Source organism: Sapajus apella, unplaced genomic scaffold, assembly GCF_009761245.1.
Source record: "Sapajus apella isolate SASKATOON/1434 unplaced genomic scaffold, GSC_monkey_1.0 scaffold68, whole genome shotgun sequence".
Classification (NCBI taxonomy): Eukaryota; Metazoa; Chordata; class Mammalia; order Primates; family Cebidae; genus Sapajus; species Sapajus apella.
In genome coordinates this window covers 10218714-10241608 of record NW_022437008.1, presented here as the reverse complement: position 1 = coordinate 10241608, position 22895 = coordinate 10218714, and the positions used below count along the sequence as shown (strand labels likewise).

General features: G+C 34.5%; 1 protein-coding gene across 3 annotated transcripts in view; it reads left to right on the top strand.

Moving 5' to 3' along the window:
* URI1 (URI1 prefoldin like chaperone) overlaps positions 1–22895 on the top strand; it is a 74691-nt gene that overhangs the window by 37111 nt on the left and 14685 nt on the right. For all 3 annotated transcript variants that reach the window (XM_032249177.1, XM_032249179.1, XM_032249178.1), the window contains 2 exons: positions 5687–5765; positions 6734–6869. In XM_032249177.1, coding sequence (XP_032105068.1) covers positions 5687–5765; positions 6734–6869 — 215 coding nt within the window. The remainder of the gene's footprint in view (positions 1–5686; positions 5766–6733; positions 6870–22895) is intronic.

Sequence of the window (22895 nt, the reverse complement as noted above, 5' to 3'; positions counted from 1 at the left end):
ACTAATTTATATTGAACTCATGACCAAATTGATGAGAGTTTTCACATTTTTCTTCTAATGTACTTTTAAGTCAATTGATAATTTTCAGGATTTTAAATATTTGGTAGGTTCAAAATCAGAATTGCTATTTTTCTCTGTTGTAAAACCTCTTGAGAAACTAACCCAGAGGGGCCTGTGATTGGGCCTCTGTTGAAACTGTATGTAAAATATGAGTTCTTTTTCTCAGGGAAGAGTCTAGAGTTTTTCTAGTTTCTCAAAGGGATCAGTGACCTAAGAGAGTTTTTAAATTGCTACTCTAATTCAGAAAACCCACAAAATTACTTTTTTCTAAAATATGCTTTTGAAAGAAGGTATAAAGCGTAAAGTAACAAAACCTATGAATTATGGTAAGATTTAAGTAGAAATTGGCACAAACTTTCAAAGCTTCAGTCAGCTACAAACTCATCACACCTTTTCTAGAAGGTCCCTCCGTTTGATTTATAAGAGGAATTTATGTTAGTTGTAGAAAATTTGGAAAATAAAAAGAACAGAAATTACCTATAAACTCATCAGTAAAAATTTAAACAAGGCACTTTAGGATATTTGTTTCAAACTTAGGTGGATGTGTTTTTTAAGCTTTTTTTTTTTTTTTTTTTAAGTTTTTTTATTTTGAATTCATGTCTTGTTTTCTTAGAGCAATGTGAATGAAGAGACAGGCACCTATGGTAACTGGCAGGTCTTCAGACACATGTATATAGCTCTAGAGAGAACACTAGAACAGATTTTTCTGTCCAGGCTTACTATGTGTAACCATTGTACTCTTGTTTTCTCATTGTTGAAAAGTTAAATTGAAGAAATCCAGTAGAATGTTAGCTGTATCTCTCTTTAGATAATTTTGCTTCATTGACTTGAAAATTTTGTTTTTATATTTGGTTTAATCTTAGTATCTATGTCTACTAGTAAAGCTTTCTGATGAACTCATAAAATATAAAGGACATAGATTATTTCATCAGCGTCTTCTGTTGGCATAAATTCCTTGGTATAATAGAGTTATAAAAAAGGAATATACAACCATTCTGCCTGAATTTTGTGGTATATTTCAGTTACTTATATCAACTGGAATTACTAAATATTTTGCCATGACCATTTAGAAAAAAAAGCCTAATGCTGTTGATTTAATTCATTTAAATTTTCCATGCGGAGTGTTCCTTTTCCCACCAATTGCATTAAGCTTTTTTTCAGTAATTTTTTAGTAAAATGTAACTTTATCATTTTGTTTACGTTGCTTAAAAGGATACTTTGAAAAAAATAATCATTTCTTGCTTTAGTAACTGGAGGACATCTCTTTCCCTGTATAGAATCCATGTCCGAACTTAATATTCCTCTATTTTCTTAATTTTAGAGGTGTACATGGAGGCATCCTTCAAACTAGTGGATCTTTGACAAAGATGCATTGCAAAACAATCAACAAACAATCAGAAAGGCATGCTATGTGAGTGATGATCCCTGCAGCACATGCCAGTGGCTTGTTGTAGAGGAGCTGCTCAATACATGCTGGATTGAATTGAAACAAGGCTTTTTTTGGATGCTTACTGGGAAGTTGTAGGGTGCGTATGATGGACTAAAAATTATTTCTAAAGATGGATATATATTTACTTGTACATATTCCAGAATCTTCAGATTTTTATCATTTCTTAAAAATAAAAAATTAACTCTGTCCCATATTAACCCAGATGTTAGCACTTACATAGAATTCTTTTCCTTTTTCCCCTTTTAGGCATCTCACAGTATTTTTGGCTGGTCTATTTAGGATGTTAGGTAAAGGGAAAGAGAATGATAGGAGGTTTTTTTCTTAAAAAAAAGAAAAAACAAAAACGGGTTCAGTATTAGTATTTGCTGCCTATTTTAACTTCCTACTTTAAAATTAGCAAAGTCTTATTGTTTCAATCTGCTTTAAGTTTATCTCCGTTTTTTATTATTTAAAGGTTGGAGCATTTATCACTGGCCTCAAACAAAGGATGTAGACTTTTTTTTTCTTCACAGAGATTTTTATTTTTGTCAGTCACTTTTAAGAAGATTAAAAATGTTGAGTCTCTTTCATATTTCCTCGTCCCTTTAAAAATATTCTATTATGACACATTTCAAACATACGGGAAGAGTGAATCTTGAACACGTATCTGTCTGTACCTTAATCTGTTAATCCATTTTTTCTGATTAATTTCAAAGTAAATTGTGGACATCGGTGTATTTTACCCCTAATACTTGAGCATATACCTCATTTAACTTGATTTCTCTCTTACTTTCTACAATTTTATGAAAATGAGCTGTTTCTCTTGGGGTCTGTCCTAATCTTAATGCTTTAAGGGTAAGGCTAACTTGTGGATGTGTTAACGGTCTTCATTGCTGCTGCCTTTTTTTTCCCTTAAAAGGTACTCTCAAAAGGCACATTGCACATGATTAGCAAGGTTCAGAAGCATGTGGTTAAAGTTTCTTACATGCTTTATACCTATGCTTTAGTTCTTGTTTTCTGTAAGGAATGTTGCATGAGGATATTGGAAACAAATTTAAAATTAAGAGTTGAAGGCGGATCCGAATCTAGAAGGATCCATTATGGTGAAGCCAAAGAAACAGGTCTAGCTATTCCAAGTAAGTAGGCTGGAGAGATGTTTCTTAACTCTATCTGGGTTTTGTTTTCCATTTGAAGAAAAACTTAAGCAATTACCTCTTTTGACTACTATAATATGACTCCTGTGTCCAAAAATTAATTACATCTTTCCAATTATTAAAATAGAAAAAAAACTTTAAATTTTGTTACAAATAAAGATCCCAGACTTCCCTCTGTAATGCATTAGTTCTTAGCGTAACTTTTGTGTTTTCTGTCACATAGGCTTTGTCATCTTTAACAGGATTATTTAAGCCTTAAATAATAGAGAGACTATTTGGAGATCACTGTTTGACTGAGCGCTTGGTCCCGGACATTTTCACGAATGTAATCTTTAGAGAGAGCATTCCTCAAGCTTCAGTTTCTTCCAGACACTGCTTGACTCCTCCTGGCCTCCCTTCAAAAAGGATTTCTGCATGGGCTGCATTTTAAGTGATCTTCTACTTTCGTATTTAGAGATAATAATTCAAAGTTTATAAATAGCAACTCTAATCTTAAACTGCTCTCCAGTATGTCCACAGTTTTGTTCTAGAGAGAATTATTAATAAGTTGAAACTGAATATATTTGACTTGAAATACTGCCATTGATCTCTGGTACTACCTGTTGTCAAACCTACTGTTACTTTTAATGTACAAAATAGATGTTTTGTGAGGAAGTTTTTTTTCTCCTAAGCATAGTTACCAAAGTAAGACATGTTGAATGCTAACTTTAATACTAGCTTCTTAATATTCATAGAAACATTTAGATATCTAGGCTGGTGTATATAGTCCTTGAGCATTTGCAGAATTACTTGTTTGAAACATAAATAAGCTGTTAGTGACCTGTTATTAATAGTGACTGTTGACTGTCTAGGCACTGTACCAGTCAGTCCTCTATAGATATTATCCCATTGATTGCTCACACCAGCCCTGTTTCCAAAGCCATTGATTGGTTCCATCCAGCTATCCTGTCTTTCAGCAAGTTCTACTATTTGTATCAGATTGGTTAGTGAAATCTTGTAGGTAATAGTCTTTCTTCAAAGTTTTAGAATTGATGTTTTTTGATGCTTCATGGAAAAAATGAGCATTGGAACCAACACAGTAGATGTTCCATGCTGGGCAGTGTGTTAGACCTTTTATGTTTAATTCTCTTGAAGCTGTGAGATAAGTATTAGTCCAGTTTTACCATTGAATATACTGAGATTAAGGTTAATTTGTGGAAATTTCGTGGTAGAGCTTGGGATTCATTCTCTGGTCTGACTTCAAAGCCATGTTCTTTCTGGTACATAGCCTTGTACATGAAGTTTTTTTTTTTTGCCATTTTATCCATATAAAAATTTTCCAGGAGGAGGATTTTTGCCTTAAACAAAAGAATAAAATACGTTTTATGTGACTTTATAGAAAAGGATTTTTTGGGGAAAGTTTATAAAGAGCAGTTGCATGCTAGAAAATGAGAAAGCTTTTGTGAAAGCATGCAGGTAGCTAGTGAGGTTAAACTCATTGCTTGCCTCATCGTGTTAGGGGAGATCTGGCTTCTTGCTGTGCAGTTTTTCCACCTTCCTTCTACTTTGTGTTCTGTAAGAGAAAAATATTGATAAGTGACATTTATTATAGGCTATGTAAAATAATATATGTGTGAAATTTCTTAAAATCTTAAGACTAAGTGAGAAAATTTTTTATTATGCTACTGTTGCTTCAGGGAACTAAGCAGTAAGCTGAAACCAATTCTGTGATGTTTATAGCACAGTCATTTATATTATCTGGAGAACTGTTACCTACATTGCAGTTTATCCTAATTTCAATTTGACAATGTGTACATGTTCTTTTAAATTACTTGCTGAGTTGGTGAGTTTTTCTGTTATTTTTTAAAAACTGACAACAACTTCCTGCTTAAAAATAAAATTCAGTGCTATAGTTTTGTTTGCAGCCTGTATCTTAGTAGGGAACCCTTAGGAAATCCAGTCTTTAGAGAAATTTTGAAAATGGGCATCTTGGCATAGGCTGCTGCCTGGTATCACTCAGAAAGAAGGACTGTTCATTTCCAGCAGGCGTTTAGAGCTGAGTAAGGCCCATAGCATGGAAATACGACCATCTCTGCCCCTACAGAGTTATACCTTTAGGTTGTTTGAAATTGCTTTGTTTGGTAGCTCTGTTTGATGTAACAAGAAACAGACTCCAAAGCCAAATTGAAAAGACTTTTTTGTATTACCGCTATTTAATTTCTTGTACCCCCAGTTGATTCCCTCTTACCTTAATCACATTATGAATAATTGAAGAGCTGATGATACCTTTTTTAGATTTTCTGATGAGGACTAAAGCATCTGATCAGATTTCATGTTCATGATTTCAACTTCACAGCCAGTATCTTATTCAGTCAAAAGCTTTATTAAACCTCTTCTTTTGGCCGGGTGTGGTGGCTCACATCTGTAATCCCAGCACTTTGGGAAGCTGTGGCATGTGGATTGCTTGAAGCCAGGAGTTGGAGACCAGCCTGACCAACGTGGCGAAGAAACCTGATCTCTACGGAAAATACAAAAATTAGCCGGGCGTGGTGGCATGCGCCTGTAGTCTCAGCTTCCGGGGAGGCGAGGCAGGGGAATCACTTGAACCCAGGAGGTGGAGGTTGCAGTGAGCTGAGATCGTGCCACTGTACTCCATCCTGGGCCACAGAGAGACTCTATCTCAAAATAAATAAATCTCTTCTTTCTTCATCTTGAGTTCCTGCTTCTCTCCAAGCATCAGGCCCTCTTTTACTGTCTCCCTTAATTTTCACATTTTATGTCGTCCAGACAGTCTTGTATCTTAAACAGTAATTTTCAAAATTTGAGTATTCTGCTTCTAAATGCCAAAGTCCCTGGAGAGTCTTAATTCTTCAATAAATGTATGGTAGAATAATGCCATTGCTAAACTTTATAAAAACAGGATTTTAAAACTAAAAAAAAAAAAAAAAAGAACACACTAATCTTTAATTTGGTAAAATTAGGTTTTCGCTTAGCTTCTTTTATGGTACCTAGCCTATTGGAAAAATTGTTAATAATTTGTGTATTTGGTGTTTTCTGTCAACAGGAAGAAGGTAGATAATGACTATAATGCCCTTCGAGAAAGACTCAGCACCTTGCCTGATAAATTGTCTTATAATGTAATGGTATGTTTGGTGTGTTTCTTTTAAAGTAGCAGTTGTTTCTTGTAAACATATTGACTGTGTGTCAGTTCGCCGAATGCCAAGCTGATGGACTGGGTCCGAGGTAACTACGTAGGAAGGAAGATTTGTTTTGTTTTACTTTATAAGAATATACTAATGTAGCAATCGTTGGTGTTTACCTCTTTTTCATAATATATATGGTGACATAAATGACATAAATATTAGCACAAAATTGGACATATTTTGAATGGAAGCTTACTATATAAAAGATGTAATTATGACAGAAATATGGCTGTTAGTGGCTTCTTGTTAGCCAGAGCAGGAATAGGCCATAATGTTTTGTAATTCACAGAATTAAACCTTAGGACATTGATTTTTATATAAAAAGGTGCTGCTAATTTTTGTTCTAATGATCTTCACATTGACATAGTGATCTGTTCATGAGCCCTGGATTAGAATCTTTCATTGCATGAATATTCTTTCTCATGAAGACTTTGTTCTATTATACTAGTCCAAGTATTTTGTATATATACCTAGGTAGATCCATTAAGGCTATTTATTTACTAATTCCTGCTTTGCAAAAATGGCTGTTTTATTGAAAATAATTTTTAGTTTTCTTTATCAAAAGTATTTTGCATTGACAGTGTTTCACGACTAGTTGCTTTTATTTAGATTTGCAAGTGAATGAAAAGTTTAAACATGGCGAGACAGTACTGCTTTCTTGAAGAGCTGTATGTAAATATGGTGTGGATTTATTTTCCTGTTTTAACATTGATTTATGAACATAAAGCAATTTTCTGTAGATTTTCCTAGTGAAATTTTAATATAATGTTAAATTTCTGTGAAGTTGGCATTTTATTTTTCCCAATGTATAAATAAAATTCAGTAATAACGTAAGGCTTTCAATGCAAAGTGTTTTATAAAATGTGTTTTTCAGTGTTTTATGTTTTCTTCCTTTTTTTGAACAATAGGTACCATTTGGCCCTTTTGCCTTCATGCCGGGAAAACTTGTCCATACTAATGAAGTCACTGTTTTACTGGGGGACAACTGGTTTGCAAAGTGCTCAGCAAAGCAGGCTGTAGGTTTAGTTGAGCACCGGAAAGAACGTAGGTACCCATTTTAAATGATGTTTTTTGTTGTGTATGTATCCATTCATAGATTGCCAAGCTCAAGGACTGTTTCTGACCAAAGTACCTTCCATGATTCATGAATCCAGGCTCTTTGTGATTCTGTTGAATTGCAGGTAGTTTGAGTAGAGCCAGCATTTGAGAACGAGCTGGAGAATGGAGCATCTGGGTTGGAAATGTCACCCAATTGGCATCTTTTCCGAAGTTACAAAGTATCAAAGTCATTACCTGTGATTTTGTGGTTAGAAGTTGGGAAGACATAAAAATTGGGAGTCATTTTATACTTTATAATTGGTTTGTTTTAATTGCTATTATAGACTTACTTTTGCATTTAATACTTTAGTACACAGAAGTAATTTGTTTACTGCTTAGTGAACTAAGAGAAATACCTATTTATGCAAGCAGAGAATTCTTAAAAATGCTTTTTAGTTTGGAAGAAACAATCATATTTTCATTTGATAGAAGAGACCAGGTGTGACAAGGTGCTACCTAAAACAGCACCCTTATCCTTTTTCAGTAGAGTTCTCTGCATCACTTTATTAAGGCAGCTCTTGAGTTTTATCTGTATTATTATCTGTAGGTGTATAGAAGCCTACGCACACAGTACACATTTTGCAGTAGGATGAGCTAGCTTGGGCTCTAGCTTACTTGTATTTTAAAATTAGGTTCAGTTTCTAATCTGTTCTTATTTCTGTAATACGTATTTAGATTGACAGTATAGTATCCGTCCTACCTGCTTTTTAATCTTCTAGTTAAATGTGTATTTGAAAATAAATTTTGGGAAGATCCTTTTGTATAAATAAGGTCATACTAGACAGAAAACAGCTGGGTCTTCTAAAGCTGAACTTGATTTCACTATGAGTGGGTACTAGAGAACTCATTCAGTGAAATTCTGGGAACTATATTTGGAGACTCTAATTGCAAATCAACTTCTATAAGTTTATAATTGATATATATTTTGATCTTTTGTGACATTAATCAGAATCTTATTGTTAGGCCTGTATGTAATTTCTGGCAATGATAAATCTTTTGGCTTTGATACATTAAGTCATGTATATTAGTGAAAGAGATTGGGCATACTTTTTTCTTAAAAGACCTTACTAAAGACGAAGGCTCTTTACTGAAGTAGTTCTGATGTTATGAAATGAATCCATAAACTGTTGAAGTTTGTTCATGTTGATTTTCATATTTCAGTGAAAAAAATCTTTATAATTAGTAATAAAATATTAATGGGAATATTTTTACTACAATTAGAATAGAGTTCTAGGGTAGAGAAGCATGTTTTGGTAAATCACTTTCCAGTAGTTAAATATGGTTTTGGAAATTGACCAAACATGGATGACTTTTGGGATCAATATTTATCTAAAATAATTTTCAAAGTACATATTTCCTATTACAATAAATTCTGTAATGCCGCTTTAGTCACATGCTTTTATAACAACTGAATAAAATAGGTATATTATTGTATTTAACATTTATTAAGAAAAGATACTTTAATTTTCTTAAGGCACAGGAAATATAACCAGTTAAACACATAGTCATCTACCTCATGCCTGACTGGGGTAATTGAGGAAGCTCTGAGTTACAACACGTGTCGTGATTTCTTTAACCAGCACCACAGTTAGGACACAGAATAGGATACAAGATACTGCTCTCAGGACCCAGCTCCTACCAAAACCTCCCTCGCACCACCCCTAGATGGTCGCACCCTACTGCTGCGTCTAGGGATTGACACCCTCAGGTCTCTGTCTTTTGAGACTAGCTTCTTCACTTGCTGTAACACCTCATCCAGGTGATTCTGTGTATTCATAAAGTTCATTTCTTTTTTTTGCTGAGGAGTGTTCCATTATGTGCATATCCAATAAATGCGCATACAACAGTTTTTCCATTCACCTGTTGAGGGACATTTGTGTGCTTCCATTTTTTGGCAGTTAGGAACAGAGCTGTGGTAAGCCTTTGTGTACAGGTTTTTGTGTGAACATGCATTTTTATTGCTGTTGGTCAATCCCTACAAATGAGAATGTTAGATCATACGATAAGTGTATGTTCAGTTTTTAAGAGACTACCAAGCTGTTTTCTAAAGTGGCTGTATGATTTACATCTCTATCAGCAGTATGTGAGAGTTCTGGTAGCTTTGCCTCTTTACCAGCCCTTGGTATTGTCAGTTTAAAAAGTGTAGCCATGTCTGAGGATGGTGGCCCACGCCTGTAATCCCAGCACTTTGGGAGGTCAAGGTGGGCAGATCATGAGGTCAGGAGATCCAGACCATGCTGGCTAACACAATGAAACCCCGTCTCTACTAAAAATACAAAAAATTAGCTGGGCATGGTGGCACCTGCCCATAGTTCCAGTCACTTGGGAGGCTGAGGCAGGAGAATCGCTTGAGCCTGGGAGGCAGAGGTTGCAGTGAGCCAAGATTGCGCCACTGCACTCCAGCCTGGGCAACAGAGCAAGACTTCATCTCAAAAAAAAAAAAAAAAGTGTGGCCATTTGAATAGGTGTCTCATGGTTTTAATTTGCATCATTGCCTAATGATGTTGAACATTGATTTATGCACTTATTTTATCTTAGTGTCCTATTTTTTTTTTGAGACAGAGTCTTGTTCTCTTTTATCTGTTGCATTCCTTTGCCTGTTTTTAAAAATTGGGTTGTATATTTTCTTTTTTTCTTTTCTCTCTTCTCTTCTCTTTTCTTTTTTTTGAGATGGATTCTTACTCTGTTTCCCAGGCGGGAGTGCAGTAGGGCGATTTTGGCTCACTGCAACCTCCACCTTCTGGGTTTAAATCGCCTGTCATGTCTCAGTCTCCTGAGCAACTGGAACTACAGGTATGCACCACCACTCCGAGCTAATTTTTTTTATTTTTAGTAGAGATGGGGTTTCACCATGTTGGTCAGGCTGGTCTCGAACTCCTGACCTCAAGTGATTTGCTCGCTTCAGCCTCCCAAAGTGCTGGGATTGCAGTTGTGAGCCACCATGCCTGGCCTGGGTTGTATATTTTCTTATTGTTGTTTTGAGAGGTTTTTGTTTGTTTGTTTGTTAATATATTCTGGATTTAAGCTCTTTGTTAAATAGGTGATTTGCAAATAGTTTTTCTTCCTTATCATCTTGTCTTTTCATTCTCTTAACAATGTCTTTCCAGAGCAAAAGTTTTTAATTATGAAGTTCAGCTTCTACTTTTTTTTAATGGCTCGTATGTGTGGTGTCATATCTAAGAACGCTTCACCTAACCTTAGTTTTTGAAGATTTTCTCCGGTGTTTACTTCTAAAAGTTTTATACTTTGACATTTTACAATTAGATCTGTGATCGATTTTAATTTCTGTTCACGGTGTGAGGTTTAGTTCGTGGTTCATTTTTCTTGCATATGGATGTCTCGTTGCTCCAATACTATGTTGAAAATACCATTCTTTCTCCATTGAAATGACTTTGCGCCTTTGTCAAACATGAATTGACAACAAGACCATCTTACATCCCCCACTAGGATGGCTGTAATGCAAAAGACAGTAACACTTACTGGTGAGCATGTGAAAAAACTGGAACCCTCATTCATTGCTGGTAGGACCGTAAACTGGGTAAGCCACTTTGGAAAACGGTTTGGAATGTTTCAGCAAGTTAAACATTGTATCTTACTTTGACTCAGGAGTTCCACACCTAGATAGTATTCTACACAAGTGAAATAAAAACATATGTCCACAAAAACTTGTACTTGGATGTTAAGAGCAACACTGTTTATAAAAGCCGAAACATGGAAACAACCCAAATGTCTATCAGCTAACGAATTGTGGGTAAGTGTCACAAATACATGCAATGGAATGTTGCTTGGCAGTAAAAAGATGTGTACGTTGAAAACATTATAGTAAAAGAAGCCAGTCCTAGGAAGCTGTGGGAGAGAATGGAGAGTGACTGCTAAAGAGTATGGAGACATTTCAGGGACAGTGAAAATATAAAAATACAGATTTTTGGTGATGGTTGTACAACCCTGTGAATACACGAAAACCGACGAATTGTACATTTTGGATGGGTGAATTACATGGTATGTGAATTGTTAAAAAACAAATGAATTGGCCATTTTGTGTAGTTCAGTTTTTGGACCATGTATTCTATTCCTTTATCAATGTGTCTGTCTCTTTACTGATGCCACTCTGTTTTGATTATGTAGCATTATAGTGTTCCTTAAACTTGGTAGTACAAATACTCTGATTTGTTCTTTCCAAATTGTTTTGGCTGTTCTACCTCCTTTGCCTTTCCATTTTAGAAACCACTTGTTATGTTTACAAAAACTCCTGGTGGGATTTTGATTGGAATTACACTAAATCAATAAATCAATTTGGGGAGAATTGACATCTTAACTATGAAATCTTCTAGTTTGTAAATACTTCCAGCCTGCAGATATAGTGTATCTCTGTATTTAGGACTTCTTTCATTCGTTTTGTAGTTTTTGAGCATGTAGATCATAAGCATTTTGTTAGATTTATATCTAAGTGTTTCTCTTTTTGTGGAGTTACTGAAAATGGTGATATTTAAAAGTTTTGTTTTTCAAGTATTTCTAGTATATAGAAATGCTTGTTTTAAAAAAGAACTAACATTGTGTCCTGCATCCATGCTGAACACATTTGTTCTCTGAACTTTTTTGGGGTAGATTCCGTGGGATTTTCTATGTAGACAATCATGCCTTTTGTAAATAGCTCCTGTTTTTTTATTTTTTTGTTTTTTTCTTTAATTCCTTTCCAATGTGTATACACTTTCTTTTTCTTGCCTTACTTCCTTGGCTAGGACTTGCAGCATAATATCAGAGTGGCAAGAGTAGGCAGGCATCTTTGTCTTGAAATTGATCTTCTGGGGAAAACATTTGGTATTTTGCTGTCAAGTGTGGTGTTAGCTTTAGGTTTTTAAAAAATTATATCAGTTTAGGGAACTTTCTGCTTGGTTCTAATTTGTGGATTTTTGAAATGAATTAGATGTTGAATTTTGTCAAGTGTGTTTTCTGCACCTATTGATAAGATCTTTGTAGTTTTTCTTCTGTATCTGTTAATGTGGTAGATTATATTGATTGATTTTTCTTCCCTGAATGAACCAGATTTGGTCATGATATATTATTACTTTCATATATTACTGGATTTGATTTGCTAGTCTTTTGTTAGCCTCATTGATATGGTGTTTTTTCCTCTTGTATTTTCTGGAAGATATGGCATAGAATTGGTGTCAGTTCTTTACATGTTTGATAGAATTTGCCAGTAAAACTGTCTAGGCCTGAGAGTTCTTTTTCAGAAGACTTTAACTACAAATTCAAATTTTCCAATAGATACAGGACTATTGAGATTATTTTTTCTCTTGAGAGAGCTTTGATAATTTGTGGTTTTCAAGGAGGGGCTCTGTTTCACCTAAAGTGTTTAATTTGTGTGTCTAAGAGTTTTTCACTGTAATACTTTCACATTTCTTCTAAATGTGTAGGGGGTAATAGCCCCTATTTTGATTTTTGTTAATTCTGATTTTAATCCTTCTCTCTTTCTTGGTCTTGCTGGCTAGGTGGAGTGGTGCTCAAATGGGCAGTGCTGATTTTACTCCCCAGGGGAACTTTTGGCTGTCACAGTTGGGGCGATGGATGCTGTTGATATTTAGTGGATGGATGGAAGCCGGCAATGTTGCTCAGCATCCTATGGCAGTTGACACAGCCCCTCACAATAAAAAATTATCCATGAAGGCTGAGAAAGCCTGTTGTAGGGCTTATGGATTTTATTGATCTGTCAATACCCAGCTGTTGGTTTTATTGACTATTTCTATTTTCTTAAAAATGTTCTTCGTTATGCTCATTCTGGGTTTATTTCATCTTCCTTTTCTAGTTTCTAATATAAGCGTTTATTTTGATGCTTATAATTTTCACTCCAAGTACTGTTTTAGCAGTATACTACACATTTTGACATGCTGCATTTTCATTTTCAGTACAATTTATTTCCTAATGTCCTGTGAGACTTTCTCTTTGATTTATTAATTAGAACAAGGTGGGGCAGACCATGGCCTTGGGGCCACATCCAGCCCTCACCTGGTTTTATGTGGCCATAAGTTAATGTTTTTGTATGTATTTAAGGGGTTGTAAGAAAAGGTGGGGGGAAGAATAATAATATATGACAGACCAAATGTGGCCCACAAAACCTAAAATAAGTTACTTTTTGGTTCTTTAGAGAAAAAGTTTGTTAATCCCTGAGTTAGAAATACATCCTTTAATTTCTAAGTGTTTGGAGAGTTTCCAGCTATCTTTTTGTTAACGATTTCTGGTTTAATTCATTATAGTCAGTGGGTATATCTTGTATGCTTTTAATTATTTTACATTTATTAAGATTAGTTTTGTGATTCAAGATATGATCTTTCTTGCTGGGTGTTTATGTACTTGAGAGGAATGTCTATTTTGCTGTTGTTGGTTAGGGCATTCTATAAATGTCATTCATATCCATTTGTGGATGGTGTGGTTCAGTTCTGTATTCTTGCAGATTTTCTGTTTACTTGTTCTGTTGATTATTGAATGAAAAGTGAAATCTACAGCTATAATTGTGGTTATCCCCATTTCTTTTTATGGTTCTACCATTTTTCTCTTCGTGTATTTTGAGGCTTTATTGTTAGGTACATATATATTTGAGATCATCATATCTTCTTGCTGAATTGCCCCTTTAACCTTAGGTAATTTTTTTTTTTATCCCTGGTAACTTTCTTTGCTCAGAAGCCTACTTTATCTGATATTAATAGAGATTTTTTTGTTTAATATTTGCATGATGTATATTTTTTCATCTCTTTTATGCTAACTATATCATATTTAAAGTGGATTTCCTTTTTTTTTTTTTTTTTTTTTTTTTGAGACAGCGTCTTGCTCTATCACCTAGGCTGGAGTGCAGTGGTGCGACCTTGACTCACAGTGACCTCCACCTCCCAGGTTCAAGCGATTCTCCTGTCTCAGCCTCTCAAGTAGCTGGGATTACAGGCACACACCACCAGAGCCAGCTAATTTTTGTATTTTTAGTAGAGATGGGGTTCTACCATGTTGGCCAGGCTGGTCTTGAATTCCTGACCTCAAGTGATATGCCCACCTCGACTTCCCAAAGTGCTAGGATTACAGGAGTGAGCCCCTGCACCTGGCCTAAAGTGGATTTCTTATAGACAGCATGGATCTTTGCTTTTTAATTTAGTCTGATAGTTTCAGTCTTTTAATTGATACATTTAGGCCATTTACATCTAATGTAATATGTTTGGATTTAGGCTTGGCATTCTCCTCCCCATCCCCCTGTTTTTATTCCTCTTTTTTGCCTTTCTTGTCCTCTTTTAAATTATTTAATGCTTTTAGTATCTTTACTAAATATTTTAGTGTTAAAATTTCAGTATCTTTACTAAATATTTTAATATTAAAATATTAATATTTTTAGTATCTTTTACTCTGTTTTTGCTGAAATAGGAACTTCTTAAAATATTTTTAATGTTACAAATTAGATATTAATGTATTTTACATGAACTTAAAAGTTTTACTCGAAGTACTTGCTTTGGGATTTGCTGAAATCATTTTTAGGTTTGAGAGCAGCTTTTTCTTTAGAAAAGAGTGTGTCTTCAGTGAGACTAAGTGAAGAGTCCAGGATTTAAAACCAGGGTTTAATCAGAGGTTTCTAAAGTATAGACATCTTTTTAGTAATTTTGTTTCTGCTTATCTCTGTAATCTACTTTGAACACAGGCATACAGAATGACTTGAAATTCTAGTATCCAAGTACCATGTCTTAGAATTTTTGGCTGTCACGACAGGCATTTGGCCACGTTTCTAAAGTCATTAATGTAGTGATTAATGTTAAACAGTTTTACTTATAGGGTGATCTTAATCGATTTTCCTCACAAAGATAATGTTGGGAGAATATTTTACCATGTGTCTTTTGTTCAGAGTTGTATCTGATACATTTGTTTTATCTTATTTTTACTTTTGTCTTCAAAAATGCATATTTAGTCTTCATTTTTGGGATAAAGTAATATTTACGTTTTAATGGAAGGGTGTCGGACACAAAGAGATAAGATCATGAACTGGGGTAATGGCTGTAGGCTTAAAGAAGAGATCAGAAGCAGGAAGAATTTCTGAGCCTGATAAGACTTGGCAACTGATTGAATGTGAAGGTTGAGGGAAGCATTAGATGAGTGGTGACCTAGAGGCAATGTTGTTAACATAATCAAGTAACCTTGTAGATCACTGCACTCTGCTTTCTCTCTACCAGAAAGTCAAATGCACATTGGCACGTTACTTAGAAGTCCTGTAATGAAAAATAACCCTTTAATTTTGTTTAATATTGTGATTCCCAAACTTACTTGATTTTGAGAAACTTTTAAAATGTAATGTCTATATTATCTCACAGAGCATTCTAAAGAAAATCCTGGTTTAGGAATACATTTTTAGGCAGATTGCAGAAGAAACTGGGTGATAAGACATTGTTAGCATCGAATACAGTTTGTTTTTTGTTTTGTTTTGTTTTGTTTTAAGTGATAGAAGAAGAAAGATAAAATATGAGGTGCATCAGGCCATTCACCAGATGGGCTTTTTTAAAAATAGTTTTTTTTAGTAGGTTATATAGGGACATGATACAAAATCTAAAGGATATTTATTAAAAAATCACTATGCCTCCTTCTCTTATTCTTTCTCTCTCCCTTGAGGCATCCTTGTTATCAGTATCTTACTCATTATTCCAGGGATATTCTGTGCATTTACAGCCATAGACTTCTGCATTCCCTCCCCACTCTGTACACATTCACTCAAATGGTAGCACACGTTTTTTTTCTTTTGACAGCTTGCTGTTTTTTATTCTTTTCATGGCTGTATAGTATTATGTTGTACTTTACTGTATTTAGCCAGTCCTTTACTGATGAGCCTCAGATCGTCTTCATAATATTTGCTGTTACAAGCAGTGCTGTAGTGAATAACCTCTGTGTATGTTTGTGTTTGTGTGTGTACCATTTTGTACTTTTGTGTTTATCTGTAGGATAAATGACTAGGATTGAATTGCTGGCATGAAGTGATGTAGATTTTTTTTTAACTTGATAGTGCTGACCTGAACAGATCGACTGACTACACCTTTGCCAATCCAATGTGTTTGCAAACATTGTTATGAAACTGATACCTTATTGTAGGGCCCCTGCCACCGCTAACTAACTAACGTACTGTCTTTCCTTATTTTTTCCTCCCCTCCTTTCCCCTTCCTTCCCTTACCCTCATTCACATGGTTGGTCAGCCATAACCCCAGACATTTTTCAGCTTCTCAGACCAAGACTGTGTACCAGTTAAGTGATAACTCTCCATTTTTTCCTTCATTCCTTCCCCCATCCCCTGATAACTACTATTCTACTTTCTCTGTGAATTTGGCTATTCTAGATGCCTTATTATGTAAGTGGAATCCTACAGCGTTTGTCCTTTTGTGCCTGGATTATTTCACTTAGTATAATGTTTTCTAGGTTCATCTATGTTACAGCACGTGTCAGGATTTCCTTTTTTTTTAAGGATGAACATATTTTGTTGTTTTATATACTGTATTTTGTTTATTCATTTACATATTAATGGATACATGGGTTGTTTCTCTCTTTTGGCTGTTGTCAATAATGCTGCTATGAATAAAGGTGTACTGATATCTAGTTCCCTGCTTTAAATTATTTGAGGTATATATCTGAAAGTGGAATTGCTAGGTCATATGGAAATTCTGTTTGGTTTTTTTTTCCAAGACAGGGTCTCACTCTGTTGCCCAGGCTGGAGTGCAGTGGTGCGATCTTGGCTCACAGCAGCCTCCACCTTCCAGGTTCAAGAGATTCTCCTGCCTCAGCCTCCTGAGTAGCTGGGACTACAGGCATGTGCCACCATGCGTGGGTAATTTTTGTGTTTTTAGTAGAGACAGGGTTTCACCTTGTTGGCCAAGCTGGTCTTGAACTCTTGACCTCAGGTGATTCATTCTCCTCTGTCTCCCACAGTGCTGGGATTACATGCGAGAGCCACTACACTTGGCCTTATGTCGTATTTTATAAGGAACCTCCATTCTGTTTTTCATAGCAGCTGCAACATTTTATATTTTCACCATCAAAATACAAGGGATCAGGCTTTCCCATATTCTTGTCAACACTTGTTACCATATTTTTTATATATAAAATAAATATATTTTGAAGTGGTATCTCATTAGGGAATGTATTTTGAAGTGGATTTGAAGTGATATATCATTAGGGTTTTGATTTGTATTTCTTCAGTGATTATAATGTTGAGCATCTTTTCATGTGTTTATTGGCCACATGTATATCATCTTTGGAGAAATGTCTTTTCAAGTCTTTGGCCTATTTTTTATTTGGGTTGTTTGTTTTTCTTGTTGAGTGGTGGTTCTTTATATATTCTGGATATTAGTCCCTTATCAGAAGTGTAATTTGCAAATATTTTTATTAGTCCCTTATCAGAAGTGTAATTTGCAAATATTTTCTCCCGGACTGTGGGTTGCCTTTTCATTTAATTTGTTTACTTTTTGGTGTTATTAAAAAAAAAAAAGCCACCAGGTAGAATGGTACCATTTTACTTTCTTGTTAATGTCCTTTGATGCACAAACATTTCTAATTTTCATTGTCCAGTTTGTATTTTTTTTTTTAACCTATGCTTTTCATGTCATATCCAAGAAATTGTTGCCAGATGTCATGACGCTTCCCTGTGTGTGTTTTTTAGATCTTCGTTTCAGTTGCTATATCCATTTTGAGTTACATTTTGTATATGCTGTAAGGTAAGGGTCTGCCTTTATTCTTTTGCATATGGTTCCAGTTTTCTCAGCATGATTTGTTGAAAAGACTGTCTTTACCTTTTTGAATGGATTCTGCACTCTTGTCAAAAATCACTTGGCCATATATTTATGAGGTCTAATGTCTGAGCTTTGTTTTCTATTTTTTGGTCTGTGTGTGGTATGACATTATTTTGATTAGGGTAGCTTTGTAATAAAATTTGAAACAGAAAGATGAGACTTCCAACTTAGTTTTTCATTTTCAAGATTTTTTAGGTTATTAGGGGACTCTTGAGAGTCCATGTGAATTTTAGAATGGGCTTTTCTGTTTTTGCAAAAGAAATTTGGATTTTGCTAGGAGTTGCACTGAGTCTGTAGGTTGCCGTGGGTAGTATTGACATCCTGATCATTAAATATATTAACTCCATGAACATAGGATATCTTGATTAGATTTATTTAAGAGTTTAGTCTTTTTGGTTCTAGTTTAAATGGATTGCTTATAATTTTTTTTTAGATTGTTTATTGTTAGTGCATACAAATACAACTGATTTTTGTGTGTTGATTTTGCATGCTGCAACTTTGCTGAATTTTTAAAATTAGCTTTACAAGGGTGTTTTTTTGGTTGTGTGTGTGTGTGTGTGTGTATTCTTTAGGGTTTTCTTTATTTAGGCTTGATACATTCTTTCTAAGATAGTATCATCTGTTGATAGTAGAGATAACTTATTTCTTTCCAATTTGGAGGCTTTTTATTTCTTTTTCCTGTATAGTTGCTCTAGCTAGTACTTCTAGTATGCTGTTGGAATAGACATGTTGATAGTGAACATCCTTGTCTTATTCCCAGTCTTCGGGGAGAAATTCACAGTCTTTCATCATAGAGTGTGATGTCAGCATGGGGTTTTTATATATGGCCTTTATTATGTTATAGACGTTCCCTTCTATTTCTAGTTTATTGAGTCTTTTTTGTCATGAAAAGGTGTTGCATTTTATCAAAGACTTTTTTGGATTAAATCAAGATAATCATGTTTTTTTCTCTTCATTCTGCTAATGTGGTATATCACACTGATTTTTATAACCCATCCTTGCATTCCAGGGTGTGAGGGAGATCACTCTTGGTCATGATATATAATTCTTTTAATATGCTGCTGTATTTAGTTTGCCAGCATTTTGTTGAGGATTTTTGTATGTATATTCATAAGTGAAACTAGCCTATAGTTTTCATATTTTTATCTGGCTGGCCTCATAAAATATTTTCCCTCCCTTTTCATTTTTTGGAAGAGTTTGAGAAGGATTGGTGTTAATTCTTAGTAGAATTCATCTGTGAAACTATCTCTTCTTGGACTTTTCTTCGTTGGGAGGTTTTCGATTACTGATTCATTATACTACTTGTTACAAGTCTATTCAGATTTCAGTTCTGGTAGTTTGTGTTTTTCTAGGAATTTGTCTGTTTTATCTAGGTTTTCCAACTTGTTGACATTTAGTTGTTTATACTGTTTCTGTATAATCCCATTAATTTCTATAATATTAGTTTTTATTGTTACACTTTTGTTTGTGATTTTAGTAATTTGAGTCTTTTCTCTCTTTTTTTTTTAGACAATCTTGGTAAAGATTTGTCAATTTTGTTGATGTTTTAAAAAACTAACCTTTGGTTGCATTAATTTTTCTTCACTTTTAAAAAATTTGCTATTTCATTTGCCATCCTCTAATCTTCGTTACTATTTTCTTCTCTTAGCTTTGGGTCCCGTTTACTCTTTTTTTTTTTTTTCCTCCCAATTTCTTAAAGTGTACGGTTAAGTTACTGATTTGAAGTATTTCTTTTTTTTCGATGTAGGTATTTACAGCTATAAATTTCTTTCTTAGCATTGCTTTGCTGCATGCCGTAAATTTTCGTTGAGTTTTCATTTTTGTTGGTCTCAGGGTAGTGTCTTTTTTCTTGTGGGACAGAGTCTCACTCACTGTGTTGCCTGGGCTGAAGTGCAGTGGTGTGATACGGGCTCACTGTAACCTCTGTGTCCCCAGTTCAAGGGGTTCTTCTGCCTCAGCCTCCCAAGTTGCTGGGACTACAGGCGTGGGCTACCGTGCCTGGCCAATTTCTGTATTTTTAGTAGAGTCGGGATTTAGCCACATTGTAGGCTGGTCTTGAATTCCTAGCCTTAAGCGATCTGCCTGCCTCAGCCTCCTGAAGTGCTGGGAGCCACTGCATCCAGCCATATTTTTAAATCACTTTATGATTTCTTCTTTGACCCATTGACAGATTATGTTGTGAAATTTTCACATTTATGACTTTTTCTAGTTCTCCTTCTGTTAATGACTTTTAATATTACTGAACATTCTGATTAGAAAAGATACTTTATATGATTTCAATCTTGTTAAATATTCTGAGACTTATTTTGTGGCCTCTCATCTGCCCTATCCTGGTGACTGTTCCATGTTTCCATGTTTCCCTTAGAAGGTGTGTATTCTTCTGTTGTTGGGTGGAGGTTACTATGTATGTTAGGTCTAATTGGTCTTTAGTAGTGTTTATATTCTTTATTTCCTTCTGGCTGTTCTGTCTTTTATTGAAAAGGGGATATTCAGGTCTCCAGCTATTGTGGTGAAATAATTTCTGCCTTCAGTTCTGTACATTTTTGCTTTGTACATTTGAGCTCTGTTGTTTGGTGTGTATATATTTATAATTGTTATATCTTCTTGGTAGATTGACCCTTTTTTATCAGTATGAAATGTCCTTTGCTTCTTGTAACTTTTTTTTTTAACTTAAAGTCTGTTTTGTCTGATACTACGATAGCTACTTCATTTCCTTTTTGCTTGCTGTTTGTATGGAATATATTTTTCACGCCTTCACTTTCAACCTATTTGTGTCCTTAGATCTACAAATGAGTCTCTTATAGATAGTATATAGTTGGATCCTTTTTAAAAGCAATTGATTCTGCCAATTTATGCTTTCTGATTGAGAAGTTTAATCTATTAACATGTATAGTAATTACTGTTGGGAGAAGGACTTTTGCTATTTTGTTATTTTCTGCATGCTTTACAGCTTTTTTTGACTCCTTTCTTTATGACTGGCTTCCTTTGTATTTGGATTTTTTTTTATAGTGAATGATTTTGATTTCCTTTTCACTTCTTTTTAAAGTATCTTATAGGTATTTTCTTTGTGGTTACCATGGTGATTACGTGGAACATCCTAAGGTTATAAAATGCTTTGTGAATTTATACTAACTTCAATTGCATACAAAGGCTTTATTCCTGTTCAGCTCCTTCACCTTCCCTTTATATTATGTCACAAGTTACATCTTTGTACATTGTGTCTCCATTAATACAGATTTACAATGATTTGTATTCATTTTTCTTTAGAACATAGAAAAGAAAAAAGTGGAGTTACAAACCAAAATGACAATAATACTTACTTTTGTCTGTGTGTTTACCTTTATCAGATATCTGTATCTTCATGTAGCTTTGAGTTACTGTCCTTTTATTTTTGCCCAAAGAGCTTCCTTTATCATTTCTTGTATTGCAGGTCTAATGGTAAGGAATGCCCTCAACTTTTATCTGGGAATGTCTTAGTTTCCCCTCATTTTTAAAAGACTGTTGTTTTGCTGAACATAGAATTCTTGGCTGAAGTATTTTGTTTTTCTTTCAGCACTTTAAATATATGTCATCCCATAGCCTACTGTGCTCCAGGGTTTCTGCTGAGAAATCTGATAATCTTATTGAAGATTCCTTGTATGTGATGAGTTGTTTTTTTCTTGATACTTTCGAGAGTCTCTCTTTGTTGCTATTGTTCAGTAGTTTGATTATGGTGTGTCTTGTGTTATCCTACTTGGATTTAGTTGAGCTTCTTGGATTTGTGGATTCGTACCTTATCAAGCAATGTGGGTACTCTTGAGTATCTTCAATAAGGCATTTCAAAATACGAATTTACGATTTTAGTTTATCTTTATAATAGATGTATATAGCGTTAAACAACCACATATCATCCTAAGACATTATTTTTAAAAAGTAGCAGCATTCACCTATCCCTTTTGGCTCACAGTTCGTGTTCCCCAGATGTAATTACTTTACGTTTTTGGCTATTTTTACTCTGCTGTTTTTATTCATATTTTCCAGTGGTTGGCATATTCTATTCTTTTTTTACTTTTTTTGTCAATTTTATGTATTATTAACTACCTGCCTACAATTTAAGAGGACCGTTTAGCATTTTTACATGTTCTCCCTGTCTCAGCTTCTCTAATCTTTTTACTGTTATAACACAGTTTTTGTTCTATCAGTATTCATGCTTAGATGTTATGTAATTCCATTTTGTTATATAGGCTTTTACTTGAATTTAACTGCTTTTTTATTGCATAGTTTTTCTATGCGTCTATCATTAATTCAGTCAAACACTTGTTAGACATTTTATTGCTGGAGTCTTTCATTGTCTTGCCTCAAATTGGACTGGCTTCTATCTTGATCAAAGGAGAGCTGTCTTCCTAGTGTCTTCTTACCCTGTTTTTGCCTTTTGTTTAATTCTTGTTTTCTGCTTCCCAAAGCACCACCTTTTCAGATTCTATTTATTTTGTTGGACTATTGCTTTGAGTAACTTTTGGGAAGGTACTTGGAGGTACTAATTTGAAATTTTGTGTATCTGAATATCTCTTATACTCCATATGCTCCTGCTTGTTATTGTTAACTAGACTGTTTAGAATTTTAGGTCTTAAGTAATCGTTGCCCTCAGAATTTTGTATACATTATTGTGTTACCTAAGTGTTGGCTTTTGAAAACCTTGATGCTACCATCTTTTTCTTTGTCTATAACTTGTTTTTTTTGAAAGCTTTGAAATTCCTTTTTGGTCTTTCTCATGATCTGGAATACTACAGTGGTGCACCTTGATGCCTTGCCATGGATCCTTTAAAATTTGTTTGCTAGTGCTTAGTGGACCTTTTATAAGTGGAGACTTAAGTCCTACAGCCCTGGGAAATTTATATTATTACTTTGACAATTTCCTTTTCTTATTGCCTCTTTGTCTTTGTTGTAATTTTTGAAGTGATTTTTTTTCTGCATAATCTTTTAAATCATGTATTGTCTTTAAAATTTTTCTGTACATTTCTTCATTTCTAGAAGCACTTTTATTTTTGGTTCTTTGAATGTTCCTTTGTTATAGCATCCTGTTCTTGTTTCATGGCTGGAAGGTCTTTTTTTTTTTTTTTATAGGAGTATTTAGTTTTTCTTTTAAAGTTTTAGTTTTCTTCTTTAAACATTTCCTCCATGTTTCTTTTTTCTTCCC